The 17,495-nt window shown below is 55.2% G+C and overlaps 5 protein-coding genes across 5 annotated transcripts; 2 read left to right on the forward strand and 3 right to left on the reverse strand.

Moving 5' to 3' along the window:
- Window positions 1–243: 243 nt before the first annotated feature.
- On the forward strand, window positions 244–4,052 carry NOP4 (mRNA-binding ribosome biosynthesis protein NOP4; the record flags this gene model as incomplete). Its single annotated transcript, XM_076675891.1, has 6 exons — window positions 244–518; window positions 575–1,673; window positions 1,739–2,370; window positions 2,438–2,594; window positions 2,665–3,598; window positions 3,676–4,052. 6 exons carry the CDS (start codon window positions 244–246, stop codon window positions 4,050–4,052), a joined length of 3,474 nt encoding a protein of 1,157 aa, XP_076537030.1.
- A 176-nt stretch (window positions 4,053–4,228) lies between these two features.
- MCM6 (MCM DNA helicase complex subunit MCM6) lies at window positions 4,229–7,725 on the reverse strand (the record flags this gene model as incomplete). The annotated part of the gene is made up of 11 exons (XM_076675892.1): window positions 4,229–4,345; window positions 4,414–4,899; window positions 4,968–5,129; window positions 5,198–5,732; window positions 5,805–5,946; window positions 6,011–6,173; window positions 6,242–6,515; window positions 6,583–6,722; window positions 6,800–7,118; window positions 7,191–7,391; window positions 7,502–7,725. The coding sequence occupies 11 exons, from the start codon at window positions 7,723–7,725 to the stop codon at window positions 4,229–4,231; spliced, it is 2,763 nt and encodes a 920-aa protein (XP_076537031.1).
- A 559-nt stretch (window positions 7,726–8,284) lies between these two features.
- Window positions 8,285–9,294, reverse strand: JCM15063_005672 (uncharacterized protein; the record flags this gene model as incomplete). The annotated part of the gene is made up of 5 exons (XM_076675893.1): window positions 8,285–8,292; window positions 8,361–8,565; window positions 8,649–8,693; window positions 8,773–9,047; window positions 9,129–9,294. 5 exons carry the CDS (start codon window positions 9,292–9,294, stop codon window positions 8,285–8,287), a joined length of 699 nt encoding a protein of 232 aa, XP_076537032.1.
- A 2,241-nt stretch (window positions 9,295–11,535) lies between these two features.
- Window positions 11,536–14,180, forward strand: ARB1 (ATP-binding cassette family ATPase ARB1; the record flags this gene model as incomplete). Its single annotated transcript, XM_076675894.1, has 11 exons — window positions 11,536–11,580; window positions 11,733–12,001; window positions 12,066–12,099; window positions 12,163–12,219; window positions 12,287–12,641; window positions 12,705–13,191; window positions 13,261–13,648; window positions 13,721–13,833; window positions 13,906–13,939; window positions 14,008–14,058; window positions 14,124–14,180. 11 exons carry the CDS (start codon window positions 11,536–11,538, stop codon window positions 14,178–14,180), a joined length of 1,890 nt encoding a protein of 629 aa, XP_076537033.1.
- A 542-nt stretch (window positions 14,181–14,722) lies between these two features.
- JCM15063_005674 (uncharacterized protein) lies at window positions 14,723–17,205 on the reverse strand (the record flags this gene model as incomplete). Its single annotated transcript, XM_076675895.1, has 13 exons — window positions 14,723–14,932; window positions 15,013–15,048; window positions 15,122–15,392; window positions 15,460–15,538; window positions 15,604–15,766; window positions 15,834–15,880; window positions 15,950–16,012; window positions 16,087–16,094; window positions 16,174–16,248; window positions 16,323–16,370; window positions 16,506–16,661; window positions 16,801–16,838; window positions 16,906–17,205. The coding sequence occupies 13 exons, from the start codon at window positions 17,203–17,205 to the stop codon at window positions 14,723–14,725; spliced, it is 1,494 nt and encodes a 497-aa protein (XP_076537034.1).
- Window positions 17,206–17,495: the final 290 nt, after the last annotated feature.

Raw genomic sequence — 17,495 nt, forward strand, 5'->3', positions numbered from 1 at the left:
AGTGCTGTACCTGTTGTTTGTACATTGTGCTGAAAACACATTCGTCCTTGTCCGATGAAGAAGTTGTGCCAAGCTCACAGCCCAGAGATTACGATTGATCAAACGTAATCGGCGAAATTCGCCGCGCGTTTGAGTTTATGTGAGAAAAAAAAAAAGGCGGAGAGAATAATTCGCTCGATCTAAAAAAGTTCATCTACACATTTCACTCAACAACCTCAACCCAAAAAGTCGCCTGTTGCAGTCATGCCAGGTGCGAAACGATACTTTGACGCCGACTCGGCGGCGGGAGGAGACTCACCCGCGAAGCACTTTAAGAGTGATCGAGGCGGAGGCAGAGGACGAGGACGAGGCGGTTCTCGAGGCGGTTCATTCGGAGGAGGAGACCGAGGGCGAGGAGGCAGAGGTGGAGGTGGACGCGGTAGTGGACGAGGCCGAGGCGGTCGCGAGTGGGAAGAGCGACCCAAGAAGGAACCGTTCAAGCCCAAGTCCGGCTTCATCGCAGAAGGACTCAAGGCTTAGTGCGTCCCTAGACCGTTCCCTTTACAAGCCGATGCTGATCTTTCATGACTCGCAGTGCCGACGCGGCAGAAAACGCCAAGGTGCAACCCGTCGCATCGACCAGTACCGACGCCAACTCGCCGCAGACGACTCTCTACCTGACCAACCTGCCTCCGAACCTCACGTCCCCTCAGCTCACCCTCATCTTTTCGTCCTACGCTCCCATCCGTGCCGCTTTCGTTGTTTCGACCGGCGGAGCTTCGTCCGCTCCTACTCCCGATTTCGGAGGTTCTTCCGCCAACGCCATCTCGGTCAAAGCCGGCCGCGACCGCACTGGAAAATCGACCTCGAGAGGGTTCGGTTACGTCCGATTCGTGCTTCGTACCGATGCCGAAGGGTGCTTGCAAGAATGGGGTTCGCAAGGGATCCCGAGAAGCGCGATGCGCGACATTGAAGGACAGGCCGAGATGCAGAACGTCGATTGGAACGCGATCTGTGGCAAAGGCGCAGTCAAATTGTCGTGGGCCAAGAAGAAGCTGAGGGAAGGCGAAGCGCCCGAAGGCGCCGAGAAGGACTGGAAGAAGAAGAAGGAGAAGAAGAAGGAGGAAGAGCCGGTCGAAGCTGCCGCGACTGAAGAAGCTGCAGCAGAAGAGCAGCCGCAGAAGAAATGGAGACCCGGACTGTGGGACTACAACGCCCCTCGAACGGTCATCGTGCAGGGACTCCCACTGCCTGGAGAAGAGGGGTCGATGGAAGAAACTGCCGACGACGGTGAAGCCAAGCCAGAAACCGAGGACGACAAGATGGATACCGAGGCCCCAGCCGCCGCAGAAGGCGAAGTCGAGGGCGAGGGCGCTGCAACGGGCGCAAACGCCACTGCCGCCCCTCACAAGTCGAAACCGGTCGACTGGAGCAAGGCGCTCAAACAGCGAGCCAAGAAGATCGGAGATGTCGAAGATGTCAAGTTCCCGGTCGAGCTCGCTTCCGGCGAGCAAGTTGCTCTCGTGACGATGTACACCCCTCGACACGCGCACGACCTCATGACGAAGCTCAACAACCACGTCTTCCGAGGTGTCCTCGTTTCTTCGTCAGTCAAGAGTACCTGGGACCTTTGTCAACGTTTGGGTCGCGCGAAAGGCGGAGGAAGGCTCGTCGTGCGCAACCTCGGATTCGACGTAAGGACTATTCGGCTACAAACAAAGGCGGAAGTCGCACTGACCTCGTCTTTCTCATGTTCCAGGTTGCTATTGCTGATCTCCGTGCTGCATTCGCACGGTTTGGATCGCTGCACTCGATCACGCTCCCCGTCGATTCCAACACCGGCAAGCCTCGAGGATTCGCCTTTATCTACTACATCACGAAGTCATGTGCCGAGGCCGCGCTCAAAGCTGTCAACGGAACCCGAGTCTACGCTGGAATGGCAGCCGATCGCATCGCGAGCGAAGGTGGAAAAGAGGGCAAGAAGAAGGAGGTGCGAGAGAGGAAGAAGGCGGAGAAGGAGGCGGCCAAGGGAGGAGGAGGTGACAAGGGTCGACTCGTCGCTGTTGATTGGGCCCTCGGCAAGGAGGACTGGAAGAAGGCCCAAGAAGGTGATGTCGAGAAGGTTGAGGGCGAGAGCGGCAGCGAGGCAGAAAGCAGCGGAGACGACGATTCGGAGGAAGATTCCGACGAAGAGGACGAGGAGGACGAGGACAGTGATATGACGCCTGAGCCCGTGGGCGCAGAGGACTCCGACATGTCGCCCGAACCCGAAGATCACCCTGACGATGACGATGACGAGCTGGAGGAAGAACCCAAACCGTCCAACGAGGGAACTACGCTCTTTGTTCGCAACATCTCGTTCGAGACAACCGAGGCAGAGCTCTACGACCTGTGCGTGCATCCCCAACTTTCACAGCTGCACAGACTGAGCTGACACATTTTTCACTTGTTTCTGCAGGTTCAAGCAGTTCGGTAAAGTGCGATATGCGCGAATCGTGTACGACCCTACGACGAAGCGATCCCGAGGAACAGCTTTCGTCTGCATGTGGAACTTTGACGAGGCGCAACAGGTTCTCCGCGAATCCGAAACTCTCAATGCTGGACTCGGAGGCGAGGTCAGTTCTCTGCCAGCCACTCTGCTCGAGTCGCTCTCGACGATATACTGATCGTTTTCGCTTTGCATAGACTTCGAACAAAAAGTCGACGACTTCTCTGCTCATGGCTGATCCTTCGACATCTGGCGCATCTCGACTCACTCTGCACGGTCGTGTCATCGCCGCCGTTGCCGCTGTCTCGAAGAATGATGCCGACAAGCTCCGAGAAGACCGTGACAAGAAGGGCAACACCAAGACCGATCGAAGGAACTTGTACCTCATGCGTGAGGGTGTCATTTTCCCTTCCTGGGCGATTGCCAAGACGCTCTCTGCTGCCGACATGGACGCTCGTCAATCGTCTTTCGATGCTCGCAAGGGCCTCCTCCGTTCCAACCCTTCGCTCTACATCTCGCGTACTCGTCTCTCCGTTCGACAAATTCCGCTGTACGTGACCGACGGGATGATGAAGCGACTCGCGAACCACGCCCTCAAGCAATTCCAAATCGACATGAAAGCCGGTCTGCAAAAGCCCTTCACCGAAGAGGAGCTCGCGTTCGTCGAGGATGCCTCGGGAATGAAGGAGCCCGAAAAGGTCGAGCGCAAGAAGGGAGTGCCGCTCTCGCGTGTCCGTCAAGCCAAAATCTTGCGTCAGTCGGATCGAGTCGATCCTCTCACCGGTCTCGGTCGATCGAAAGGATACGGGTTCCTCGAACTCGGCACGCATGCGGATGCTCTGCGCGTCCTTCGATGGGCGAATGCCAACAAGGACGTCAACCGACTCTTCCGAGTGTGGTGGAGGGAGGCGCTCGAGAAGATGATCGACCAGGTCGAGAAAGGAGAAGGCAAAGTCGGAAAGGAGGTCAAAGTCAAGGAGAAGGAGGAGCGGCTCAAGAGGCTCAACGAGAAGATGGCTGAGCTCGAAGAGGAGGAGAAACTTGCCGAGGAGAAGGCGTCGAAGCGAGAGGCGGCCGGCAAGGCTGCGACCGGAGAACAAGGCAGGAGCTCCAAGTGCTTGATCATCGAATGTACGTCCATCTGGCTTGACTGCATTCACTTAATTTTTCCTGGCACGATACTGATAATCGTTTCACTCTCGACGCAGTCTCGATCGAGAACGCTGTCACGACGAAACGACGAGCGGAGAAGGCCGATCGCGCACGAGAGAAGGCGAAGCGCGCGAAAGAGCGTGGTGGTGAGGAGTCGGAAGATTCGGGCTCAGATGACGATGAGGCCGATAAAAAGTCCCAGAAGAGCAAGAAGGATGTGGAGGACGATGGTGACGAGGAAGACAAACCCGCCAAGGAGAAGAAATCCAAGGTTGGCAGCAAGAAGCGCAAGGCAGCTGCTGCCGAGCGGGGCCCGGTTGAGAAGAAGACTAAGAAGGAACCGGGAGTCGACGCGGAGGGCAATCCCAAGGAAGGTTCGCGGATAGGAAGCATGATTGGTCGCAAGCGTCGAGCCAAGGCTGGCAAGCGATAAGTGGGATCGCTCCTTCGTGTCTTTTTGCATTGTTTCGCAATTATCTAGTCGTTCTGCGCTCCGTAATCTCTCGTCTGAGCGCATGTCAACTATTCTTTACAACACTCCCCCGGAAAGTGTGAGCACTACAACCCATAGACAACATAGATACATGGCGATCACGCGAGACCTGAGCTCTAAGCGACAATATCGCATTCGGGATGCACCGTCAGGACGGGCTCGGCTTCCTCCTCTTGGGGTTCTTCCCCTTCTGTAGCTGCCGCACTTCCTCGCAGTTCGAGCAGGTACTTCTCCTGAAAAAATGGGTTAGGGAATCAGCTCGGGATAGTCTCTCTTTCCCCAAACAATCGTGCTCGCTCACCTTGATCAATTTGGTAATGACTTTCTCGATGAGGAGCGTCTCATTGTCAAGTTGCTCGATCGAACCCATCTCGTCCTCGATTCCGTCGAGGTAGGTTTGCACGACTTCGCTCCGGGGCATACCGGCACCTTCTCCCTTCTCGTGTTCGGCAATCATGTACACGATGCGCTGCATCATGATCATGTACTTGTCGTACGTGATGGACACTTTGGGCTTTTTCGGCGGGGCCGGCGTTCCGGCACGAGGAGTGGCATCTCGCGAGGGAGGTGCAGCTCCGTTGTTCGCTCCTCGTCCATGGGAGGGTGAAGTTGGTGGTCCGCCTTGAGAAGTCTGCGGCGCGTCACCTCCTTCGTCGCCGCCTGGCGCGCCGTCCTCGTTGCCGTCCTCTTCGTCCGAAGACTCGTCGATGTCGACATCGTCCTTCTCGACATGAATGATCGATTGAGACAAGAGATTGTACGCTTCGTTGACGAAATCGACCGTAATCTTGCGACACAGGCAGAAATGGTCAGCTCGTGCGCATTTACGATCAAGACGAACTTTGGGGGACTAACCTCTTCTGTGCAGTTGGCCCTCGCGATCGCCTCACTGAGACGCACCATGCTCTCGAGCTGACGGACTGTCACGCGGTACGAGCTTCGACCGTAGCCCTGCGCATCTTCTGATCGCAGCTTGCCATAGAGGTGCACGAGTTGCTTCGAGGCTGCCGGTGTGAGCTGTGGTGTTGTTTGAAAGTCAGCGCGTCGAAAAGGAATGCAGCCAATCATCGTCATGGAGAGCTCACTTTGGGGTTGAAAGTACGAGCATAGCGAATGTATCGTTGAAGCTCGTCAGTTGAGAATTCAGGGTTGATAGCAGCATTCCGGTGCATGTGCACATTGACGATGTGACTGGCTAGCTTGAGGTCAACCTCGGGATTGCATTCGTCGAGGACGACGAAGAAGAGATCGAAACGCGACATGATCGGGGCCGACATGGCGACGTTCGCGCGCAGTGACAACTTTTTGTTGTAGCGTCCCCCGACCGGGTTGGCAGCGGCAAGGATCGAGGTACGCGCGTTGAGGGTCGCTTGGATACCCGCTTTGGCAATCGAGATGGTCTGCTGTTCCATTGCTTCGTGAATGGCGACTTGATCCGAGAGATCCATCTTGTCGAATTCGTCAATGGCACAGATCCCGTTGTCGGCGAGCATGAGCGCTCCCGCCTCGATCGTGAATTCGCCCGTTTCTTCATCCTTGACTACTGCCGCTGTCAGACCCGCTGCAGAGGAGGCTTTGCCAGACGTGTACACCGCTCGGGGCAAGAAACCGCAAACATATCTGCGCGGAACATTTGGTAAGGCACTGCGTTCATGGTCCATCAAAGATAGAACATTGAACGTAGGGGCTCACTTGAGGAACTGCGATTTGCTGACGGAAGGGTCTCCGACGATGCAAACATTAAGATCACCACGGAGGTGCATGCCTTCAGGAGTCTGTTTGTGCACACCTCCCATGAGCTGCAGCAGAATACCCTTCTTGACAATCTCATGGCCTGTAGGGAAACGATAGATGCTCAGTCGGACAATTGGGTGAGATGTGCGGGAGCGGGAGCATACCATAGACGGTAGGAGCGATCGACGAGACCAGCCGGGAGTAAATGTGCTCTGATGTCACCATCGCTTCAAGCTGTTGCACTTCTTCCTTCGTAAGACTCTCGAGGAATTCTTTGCGGTTCTCCTCGACGCCCGCATCATCCGAGCGAATATTGGTGGCGCTCGCCTAAGTTTGCCACTTGGAGCAATCAGCCACTGTTTTGGAAAGACAGACCATCGGATACAGCGACTAACCCGAGCTTCAGCACTTGTTGCCATGCACGCAAGGAAGGCTGTCTTGTACGTGAGATCCTTGACTCCGAGGCTTTTGAGTCCGCTGACGCCCAAGTTGCCGCCCATCGAGCCAGGGCCGCTGCGTCCCCCAGCATTCTCCTTGAGCATCTCGGCGTTGACTCCCGGCAATCCGAGTGCCGCCACGTCAGGCACGACGATAAAAGTTCCCGTGAAGATGACCTTGTCTCCGGCCTTGGCGCGCTCGACAATCTCGGCGCGCAAGATCACATCAAGACTGCATGATTCCATACGAATGATCAGTAAGAGCATGAGTTCAAGGCATCAGGGACAAGAAAACTCACGATCGAGGCATACTACCGGTCGGGATCTCGTTCGAGTTCTCTTGAATCCGAACTTTCTGCCAGTCGGCGAATTTGGATTGCTCGATGGACAACTTCCATGCCGAGCGGTTGTTGCAAGACAAATTGGGGCACATTGACGGCTATGGTGCAATCCAATGCAGCGTAAGTACCCGTGAAACGGTGTGACAGCGCCAAACAAGCCATGTAGATAGCGCACCTCTGTGTACTTGAATTGCTGTTCGACGTCCCGGACGACACCCTTGCACTCGAGGCAGATGAAGCTACCGAACGTCAACTCTGGTCGGACCTCGCTGGTTCGCGTAACGGTGCCGCTGATCGCGCTCAGTTTGCCAATCTTCTCGGTCCTCATGTCGCGGATGCCTTCAACGAGGGGCAAGTTGTAGAACGCGAGGTTGAATTGGCGGACGGCGAGACCGGCTGCGGCGGTTGAAGTCACGTGAGAGTTGCTGTAAAGGTACTCGGGCGCGTACTTTTTTACGAGGCTTTGCAGAGACTGTCTCATGTAGGGCAAGAAACTGTCGAATTCCCTCGTGTGAGCCGCGAACAGGGAGAAAGAGGCATCAAATCTAGCGAAGAGGAGCACGAACCGATAGTACTGCGAGGTGACAGCTTTCGCAAGGAGCTCGTGCGAGTCAAGGAGATGCTGATAGTCGACGTAGAGGGTGGTGAGTTTGAACTCGGCCATGGCGGTAATCTGTTCCCGGTAGAACCAAACGCGACCCGAGCCATCGGCGGCAGACGAAGTCGGAATGGAAGAGCTCGCCGCGTTCGGGTCCAGTTCGTTGAAGCTATCAGATTGAGCAAATCGTGAGTACTGATACGTCGTGGCGAAGGAGTCCCAAGGTGCGCCGGGGTGCTCGAGGGAAGGCGCAGAGATATGCCGAACAACGCGACTCACGTCTCGAGGAATGCCTGGAACATCTCTGACACCTTCTCGCCAGTCTCGTCGCGTACTGGCGGGACATCGGCCTGGTCGCGGCCGATCCTGATGCGGTTCTTGGCTGCTCCGGCGCGTCTCCGTCCTCCAGCTGCGCCTGCCTCGATCGCTTCCTCTGCTTCCCCTCCGCCGCGCACCGTGGGTGCATCCGACATTGGGTCTGTGTGCGGTCCAACGGATGACATGTCGGGTTGCCGAGAGGTCGAGGTCGAGGAGGAACCGACGACGCGGAGAGCGCTTTCGACTTCATCGTTTCACGTCGACGCGTCTTCAATTTCAGGTCCTGCCCTCGCCGAGAGCAGTGACGCGCCATTCGAAACGTACAGGCTCTATGAGAACATACTACTCCACCGGCAACACTACCTTGCATCGGGGCCAGTTTCTCAAACGACGACGTGCTACTCTGCTGCTGTGGTTCAGCACCCCTATCATCTTGCACGCGGTTGCAGTGCAGCTTAGCGCTGCGCCAATACTGATCTGCTTCGCGATCTCGATTTCGACCTCGACCTCGACCTTGATGCGTGCCGCGACAAGCTCGCGGCGCTTCTCGCGGCATCCTGCTGGCTTGCTTTTGCGACCTCGACGCCCTCCGAATCGCTCGAGAATTCCGCAGATCTCGATTCCATTCCCGTCGGTCCCACGGATCGCCCGCGTGTGCTTGCTTTTGAGCGAGTCGATCGCGAAATCAATGCCTTGCTGTCTTTGACCTCTCCTTCGCTCGCGCTGTCCGTCTCTGACCCTTCGCTATGCGTCTGATACGACCTCCTTCCTCGAACTGTACCGGATTCGTGGTCTCCTCGCCCGAGTAACATCCCCATACGTTCTGCCTGGACCCACTCGGCTGCTTCTCCTGCGAGAGGGTGATCCGAATTGCGCAACTCGGCCTCAAGTAGACACGCATGATCGTACTCGTCGAGCTCAGAGTCGACGTCACCGGTGTAAAAGATGTGCGGATGCAAAGTGTGCACGAATGCCGAGAACACGAGTGCGAACCAGAACCCAAGCGCGAGGGTGACGAACAGGGACTGTTTACGACAGACCTCAATCCTTTTTGGGGTCAATACGACGGTCATCCGGGTCGTGAAAGTTCCGGATCAGGGGCACTCACCACAAAGAGCGAAATCTGCAGTCTCTGCCGGTACAGCTCACACGGCTCTCCTCGATCACTGGAAATTTCAGAGATCCCAACACGAAATTAGTCCAGCTTCTGTATGCATTGCTGAGTGCGAGACTTGCCATCCAGCTTGCATCCACGAGTCGGCGCTCAAATGTGCTGCGAGACCATAAACTCCGAGAGTCCAAGTTGCGATCCATCCGAGCCACAAGAACCTGCTGAGGTGTTTGGCGAGCTCCTGGTGTGGGAAGATGGTCGTGACGAACGCAACGAAAGAGAGGAGCGCCAATGTCGAAAAAAACCAAGCTGAGAGCACCGCCAAGGTTGACATGCTCTTCATTTCGACAAATTCGACGCTCGCAGGGTTGACGAACGCTTTGAGCTTGTCGAGTGCTGATCAGAACCTTCAAGCTGTCAGAGCAAGGATCGACGGAGGTGGGCTGTTGATGAGGAGATGAGAATGCTTGTGCGCACCAAAGTAGCTCGTCCACATCACCCCCGTCCAGATGAGGTAGATGACGGTGAGACCTCCAGTCGCGAGGAGACTAGCGAATCGAGGGGATAGGTTGGGGCAGGGACAGGGGATCTCGATCGCTCGGATACGAGGATGCAAGTACGACACATCCGGTTGCGGCTCCATCACGTAGTCCGAGAGTGTTCTCGAAGCGTGTACCTCACGGCGTGAGTGATAGAAAGGGAGGAAAGAAAGGTGAGCCCCAGTTTGGGTTTCGAGGAGCTTGCTCCTCCGCGGAATTCACACGCGGGGCTCGTGCATCGTTCCCCACTCTTCTCAATCTCGGAGTGCCGCAACATAGAGTTGAAACGGTACTCGAGAACAAGAGTTGGTCTCTCGCACTGGTCTCAAAGAGGTTCCTATGATAGCCTGCCCCGATGATCTGACATTTAGGCAACTAAGCATCAATCTTCGCGATCCGGAAGAGAATACCAAAGAGAAGTGCCAGGAGTCCTATAGGTAACACAATCAACACTCCAGCCAACAGGCAGGGGAACATGGGGCCTCCTCCCGACGTCTCATTCTCGCGTGCTGGATGAGGCCTGCTCGGGCGCGATTCCCACATTCGGCCCTCTTCGAGCAGATGTCGATCGTGGGCGTCCAAGTGCTCTGCATTCGCTTGAAACTGTCTCTGGAGACGAGGTGGGAGGAACTGGTTTCTTTCGTATACGGGCAGCCCGATTTTCGAAAATGAAGGGAATTCGAAGTCGACATTTACTTTTGGATCGTGGAGGTCCTCTGGTTTCGACCCTGATGGTACAGCCTGGGAGATCGAACGATGTGAAGGAGACCCGGCTCGAGGAGACGATACGAATGACGATGGAGGAGACGGATGCTCTACAGGCGAACCCGGTTGGTGCCGATGCGGCGGAAGCCAATCATGTCGATCTCGTGATTGCGAAGGTCTGTAGTCGTGCCGCCGAAGCCCTGCAGACCGATCATGTCACGTTGAGCATGGGCCAGGTGTTTATAGAAGAGCGGGGTTTGCACCTAGTTCTCTGTTCATCTTGTGCGGTCGCCTGCTTGCCTCGCTCGATTCTGACCGTCTTGTCTGATTCCTTCTCTTGCTCAACAATGGCCCAGTATCTGCCTCCTCTGTCCCTTCACTGGTCGTTTCATCTTCATCCTGCATCGATCCTTCCCTGTCTGAATTCTCCGAGCTTGACGCCGCATCAGGGAGTGGACGTTGACGTTTATGCGAGGCTTTCGACAGATGTGGCAGTGTCCGAGTGCAATCGTCCGAATGAGCTACGGATCTGCTCCTTCCTTCCCTTTGCCAGCTCGACTCGTTCTCGCTTGTCTTTCGATCCCATGTCTTGCGAGTCGTACCCGGATATTCCATCTCGTCCTGGTAAGTATGCGCGATCGTTCCTCGCGTTTCGCTTCTCGGTCTCCGAGCGGAGCGCGACATCGATCGCTCGCGCGAGTCAGCCAAGAGTCGTCTCTTAAGGGTCTGAATCGACAAGCTGGCGAGATGATCTGGTGTCCTCGAGTTGGAATCGTTCAATTGAGCAAAGGAGTAGAGGAGAAGGCGGTCAGGTTCTCGGGACCTTGACACAGGCTCGAGCACACATGACTCCGGATCGATTCCGCGGCGCAGGTCGAGCCTCCATGTCGAGAGCATTCAGTACTCATGCTGCACGTTCGAGGTCCGAGAAGGAGGAACAAGACGAGCGAGGGACTCCCGCCGATATTTAGGGGAAGGAAATTGTTGATATCGGTTGAGCATGCCATCTTGAAGGCCGAGTCTACCTTTGGCAGTAAGGAAGATGCAGGAAGGAGGAGTCATATAGATCATTCGGGAGGGGAATCACCAGCGAGGGGGACCGTATAGGTGCGCTGACGATCGCCAACAGAACTTGCGAAGCAAAAGCGCAAAGATCAAAGCGCCCAGAAGCGGGAAAACTAGATTCTACGAAGCTTGAGCAATGCGCAAGCTCTAGAAGGGCGACTTGCCTTAGACAGGCAGCAGAGTCGATGAATCAAGTGCGTTGGCGGTGCAGCTGAGAAGCATGAGAAGGGTCCGAGATGGTAGCGGCGAATCTAGAACGTGTGCTTGACCTCAACATAGCGCTTCTCTACCAATCAAGCGTTCGCCTGAGGGTGTGGCAGGCGGTGGGACGGGTGAATTGACTGATTGCGTAGGCGACGATTGGATGAGCTGAAACGCGGTCCCAGAAGTTGCAATGGCTCGGCTCGAATGCTGTGCTGACTCTAGAGGGGCGGCGACCAGCCTGGCGCGGGCGTCACGAGGGTGCGAGGGAAGCTAGCCTGAGACTTGGCGGCTGGAAAAAAAGTCGCAGACGTAAACGCGATTGCCTCCCGCCTCTCCGCCTTGTTCCTTGCCCCCTATCGTCCTCAGTAGCCATGGCACCCATCTCTGCATCCAAGGCCAAGCGACTTGAAGCCAAGGTGAGCTCTCGGTCCAGCGGTTCACCCTGCGCTTGCAGCGTTGCGTTTCATCGAAACTTTCATCGCTCGCTCGCGCTCGTCAATGCATCTCGCCGCTCGATCCATGCGCTGACTCTCACCTCCCTTGTTGTGCTCGCGCTCCTCGCTCGCAGGCTGCCAAGGCTGCCGCCAAAGGCGAGTCGGTCTCGAGCAAGTCGTCCAAGGCCAACTCGATTTCGACCACTCCCACCACTGTTGGCGAGTCCGATGCGATTGGCGCCGACGCCATGAAGAAGCTCGCACTCGCGACCGACCGATCTGGATCCGGTGTTCTCTCGTCGGACCCCCAGTCGCGTGATATCCACATCGAGTCGTACTCGCTCTCTTTCCACGGTCGTCTCCTGATCGAGAACGCCGACTTCTCCCTCAACTACGGTCAAAGGTGAGCCCTCTCATTGTTGCCATATTTCTTGGATTCCTTTTCTCACGCTTCGCTTGCTCCTCAGGTACGGTCTCCTCGGAGAGAACGGTTCCGGAAAGGTACGTCAAAACGCGGACAGTCGGTCATAAGGACCAGCATGCTAAGCCTGTTCATGTCTGCAGACCACTTTCCTCGAGTCGCTTTTCCACCGCGATGTCGAGATCCCCGACCACATTGATGTAAGGCACAACCAGCAGAGCCGGGTTCCTTCCTTTGGTGTTGACACATTCCTTGGCCCCCTTGTAGATCTACCTCGTTCAAGGTGAAGCCGAGCCTTCCGACATGAACGCTCTCGACTTCATCGTCCAGTCCGCCAAGGACAAGGCCGAGCGTCTCGAGCGCGAATACGACGAGATGATGTCTGCCGACGTGATTGACGAGATCGCCCTCCAGCTCAAGCTCGAGGAACTCGAGGATCTCGACCCTTCGACCTTCGAGTCCAAGGCTGGTGCCATTCTTCACGGTCTCGGTTTCTCGACCGAGATGATGAAGCGCGCCACCAAGGACATGTCCGGAGGATGGAGGATGCGTGTCGCCCTTGCCAAGGCTCTCACTATCCGACCTCACTTGCTCCTCCTCGACGAGCCGACTAACCACTTGGGTCCGTTTTCTATTTGATTTACGAGTCGAAAGACATACTCACGCATCCGATTGGCGATCACAGATCTCGAGGCCGTCGTGTGGCTCGAGGCTTACCTCGCCCAGTACAGTCAGATCCTCGTCTTCACCTCGCACTCGCAAGATTTCATGGACACTGTCTGCACCAACATCCTCGACTTGACCCCGCAGCGAAAGTTCTTGACCTACGGTGGTAACTACTCGATCTACGTCAGGACCAAGGAGGAGAACGAGACCAACCAGATGAAGGCTTACGCCAAGCAACAAGAAGAAATCAAGCACATCAAGGATTTCATCGCGTCTGCTGGTACCTACGCCAACTTGGTCAAGCAAGCCAAGTCGAAGCAAAAGATTATCGACAAGATGGAGGCTGCTGGTTTCATCGAGCCTGTCCTCAAGCCCAAGGACCTCATGTTCAACTTTGAGGATGTCAAGAAGCTTCCCCCTCCCATCATCGCGTTCAACGATGTCGCCTTCTCGTACGACGGAAAGAAGGAGAACGCTCTCTACAAGGATCTCTCGTTCGGTATCGAGTGCGTTCTCATCGTGATTTTCCTGGTTAGCCGGTAGTGCAGGTGACTGACGTCCTTTTCGTACATCAGCATGGACTCTCGTATCGCCATTGTCGGACAGAACGGTACCGGAAAGTCGACCCTCCTCAACTTGATCACCTCGGACCTTCAACCTATCGCCGGAACTGTCAACCGACACTCTGCCCTCAAACTCGGCAAATACTCGCAACACTCTGCCGATCAACTCCCGTATGACCAGTCGCCTCTCGAGTACTTCGAGAGGAAGTTCAAGGAGAAGCACCCGGACAAGGACACGCAATACTGGAGGTCTTGCATCGGTCGCTTCGGTATCTCGGGATCTCACCAAACCTCGCCTATCCGCCAACTGTCCGACGGACTCAGGAACCGAGTCGTCTTTGCTCAACTCGCTGTCGAGCGACCCGATATCCTGCTTCTCGACGAGCCTACTAACCACTTGGTACGCTTCAATTGCTGCTGAGCTCATTGCGCCAGACGTTCCCGTCACTGACTGCTATTCCGACTCGTACAGGACATGGGCTCGATCGATGCGCTTGCCAAGGCTATCAGGGCTTTCTCGGGAGGTGTCGTCATCGTTTCTCACGATTTCCGATTGATCAGTCAAGTTGCCGAGCAGCTGTGGGAGTGCGTCGCCTAGTTCTATAGGTCCGCTCGTATCTTCGGTCAACTCACCCTCTACTGTTCTCTTTTCTACAGGGTCAAGGACCGTAAGATTGTCGACTTGTCCAAGGTGCGTTGCCTGACTATAGCATATCGAACAAGTTGAGACGACTGACTATTCTTTGATCTCGTCCATAGTCTGACATCACCATCACTCAATACAAGGCAATCCTTGCCAAGAACTCGATGGTATGTTGTCCTCTAGTCTTGCGTGTGTCCTGCTCTGTCCTTGACATGGATGCTTCTACCCGCAGGCCCAAATCGAGCGAGCGAAGCTTGTCTCGAAGCAAAACGGCAAGATCAACGCCTAAACAGACTGCTCGTCTTTGCGCTGCTATATACTTTCTACTTTTCTCGCGGGGCGACGTACTTGTCTTTGTGTATCAACTGTCACTTTTATTACCCTCGTCGTTCACGCCCAACTTCTTCTGCGCTCTTCCTTCGTGCCACCCTCGACCGCCTCTACAGTTTTCGTTTCGCCAAAAACTCCCTCGATTCGCAGCTAAAGCCTCGCTATGCATCTACTTTTTTTCTCGCGCTCCCTTTCTACGATACCGTCTCTCCGATTCATAGACTGTTTCCCCCGGTTTCGTCCCTTTTTGGACGTGATCTTTGTGGGAAATCACAATGTTGCGAAACGTCTCTTCGAGCTCTCGTGCCTCAGTCAATCTCGCGGCTCGATGGAGATCAGGCAATGGTTTTACAAAAAGCATGAGAGAGAACTATGGTATCCATGCTCGTATATCCACAAACACAAGTCACCCAAAACATACCATGGCAGGACAGATTGAACTTCCCACCATACTTCCGTCCGACCGACCGAAGGACCTGCGGGGGAGAGGGAGTCCTTCCTCTAGATTTGGAACAAATAACCACGAGCTCTGTCACCTTTTGCGATTTGACCGCTCTTCTCGGCTCGAGAAGCACGTCCTTCGTTTTTCGTCTGGTTGGCAATATGCATCCTCCAACTCATCGCCAAGGCAAGAACGACGCCGAGCCCAGTGTAGAGAATTGCGACTCCGTGAGGGATGCGGTAGAAGTGAGCCGAGAGGTCGGGTCGGTACTGGCGAGTGTGCACACAGCGTGTCAGATGCATGCGATAAAACAAGTTCGATAAAGTTTTGTCAAAGGAAAGAGACTCACAACCAAGACCCCTGCGATAGCACCAATATCGCCAATCTACGGAAAGGGATCAACGCAATCGTCAGCTCTCTAGTCATCCCGCTTCGCAGGGGGGAAATTGAAGACGCACAAAGATTTGCATTGCAGTCGAAGTGGCACGTTTCGTTTGAGGCGAGACGTTTTCACTCGGCCATGCGAGGAGCAACGCATTGGCCGCGTAGATTCCGATGACGGCGATAAACACTCCAGCGTACCGCGCTCCGGCGGTGCGGGTCGTCTCGATCACGACGTATCCAACGATGCCGATGACTCCTGCGATTGCGATCGCTGGGCCTCGAGCATTGATCTTGTGCGAAAAGTAGCAGAAGAAGAGGATGGCGGCGAAAGCAGTGGCGTACACCCTGGCAATGGCAGCGGGACGATCAATTTCCTGTTCCACATGGAGAAATCAGAGGTAATTGCGCTCACGGAACAGTCATCAATTGAGCCTTCCAGGAAGCAAAGCCCAATCCGGCAATGATGGTCGGGAGGAAGAGCGAGAGCGAGTCTAAGCCGCAAAAGAGCGTTTGGGTCAATGATGCCCCCAGAGTCGACAGAAGAGAGATAGCTCACAGAGGGAGAACGCGAAGAGGTGGAAGAGCCAGCCGTAAGCGTTGACAAGAGGGTCCTTGAGAGCTTGCCACACCCCGTTCCAGGAGAAGGGCTCTTCATCGCCAGCATCGCTATCTGATTGAAGGCGCGCGATGAGGATCGCACGCTCGCGCTCGTTGAGGAACTGATGGATGTATGAAGCGGTGAGCACCCTGAAAAGAAGGGCTCGTAGAGACCAGAACTTTGCTCACCTTGGCCTGGCGAGGGTAACTCGGAACCCAGAAGTACGCCGAGATACCTGTTCCGCCCAGCAGCTCGTTAACATCAAAGTCTTGCTGCGACGTTTGTAGCAGAACCTGCAGCTCACCAACAAGAGTCGTGAAAATGCCCTCAACAGCGAACAGAGCTTTCCAAGTATGCAGAGGCCCGCCTACGCGAAAAGAAGCGTGAGCTCTTCGTCGCGGCCCCCTGGATGATCCGATATCAGAGCGATGGCAATCTTACCGATGTGTCTGTGAGAGGATTAGAGACGAATCAAGACAATAAGCGCGAATCTGGCGGCAAAGTCGACCCAAAATAGTTCGGACGTACCCCTTGGTCGCAAGTCCCCAAGCCAAGATTCCTCCGAAAGCTCCAGCCAATGCAGCACCACCGAAGAAGATGGAACTGTCGAGAGATGCAGGTAAAAGAGCTTGAGCACGTCCCGACAAATATTTGATATGAGCGAGCGAGAAACTCACACCCGGACCGTCCGCTCCTTGCGCTTGTAGAACATGGAGAACACGAATCTGCGTGCATAGTAGAGGGGTCAGTATCGAGTTGGCAGCAGGAGAAGGAGATCGCAAGCCGTTCAATCTCCTCAAATTACCGCGCCTTGCAGCACGAGACTGAGACCGCACGACACTAGACGTCTCGGTACTTACACAATACCGGGGAAAAGACCTGATTCGCAGCAACCTAGAGCGAAACGTGCGAGATAGAACCCAGGTTCGTTGCTGATGAGGCATTGAAGCGTAGAGCAAATTCCGAAGGCGACAGTAAGCGTCGGCAACCAGACACGAGGGTTGAATTTCTTGAGCCTTTACAAGGAGGAAGGGTAGGTGAAGGGTAGGCGAAGGGCAGGCGAAGGAAAGCAACGCGAGAGAGGGAGTTCAGCGAAAGGGACCAAAAATTGTCAGCTTGGATCTGCCTCAAGCGCAACATCAGGCCAGAACGTACACGATGTTTGCCGGAATCTCAAACAGCACGTAGCCAAGCTGTACATCGAGGCAGGCATGGTCAATCATCTTCCTGTCAGATCGACTGTGGACTGAACAAGCTTACGAAGAAAAGTGCGAGTGCCGTATTGTAGCTTTCGGGCTTGTGCTTCAACCCAATGTCGTCCATCATGCCTGCCGCTTTTGCGTTACCGATATTGCTCCGGTCGAGGAACGACAGCAAGTACAGGAAGGTGAGGCCGGGCAGGAGAGCCCAGTCAATCTTGCGGACCAAAGCTTTCTCTTCGGCTTCAGTGTACGTGATTGCGCTCAGTTCCGTATTGGACGGTTCGGACAGGGCAGAGCTGGCACCACTGTTGGCGAGATGATCTTGTTTCTCGAGAAGAGAAGGCGTTTGGGAAGCCATGTCGAAGCGCTTCGTCTCGAGATTTCCTGCGGTATGTGGCGGAGTCGTTTGCCGAGAGAGATACACTGAAGCGATAGAAAAGATCGTCAAGGAGCACAAGCTGCAGACAATGCTGTCCGCAAAAAACCCGAAAGCCGGGGCGAAATCAGCCGTCGATTGTCCGGGACGAGAAATTGCGTGCGTTGCAGCGAGTCTTTGCTAAGCGGTACGCGTTTTCCTTTGAGGCCAGGTCTCCACGCGAGAGACCGATCGGACATTGGTAACCCAGCGGGAGAGAATAAACGAAATCC

This window comes from Sporobolomyces koalae, assembly GCF_050403365.1.
Source record: "Sporobolomyces koalae JCM15063 DNA, S_koalae_JCM15063T_v1_ctg2, whole genome shotgun sequence".
NCBI classification, from domain to species: Eukaryota; Fungi; Basidiomycota; class Microbotryomycetes; order Sporidiobolales; family Sporidiobolaceae; genus Sporobolomyces; species Sporobolomyces koalae.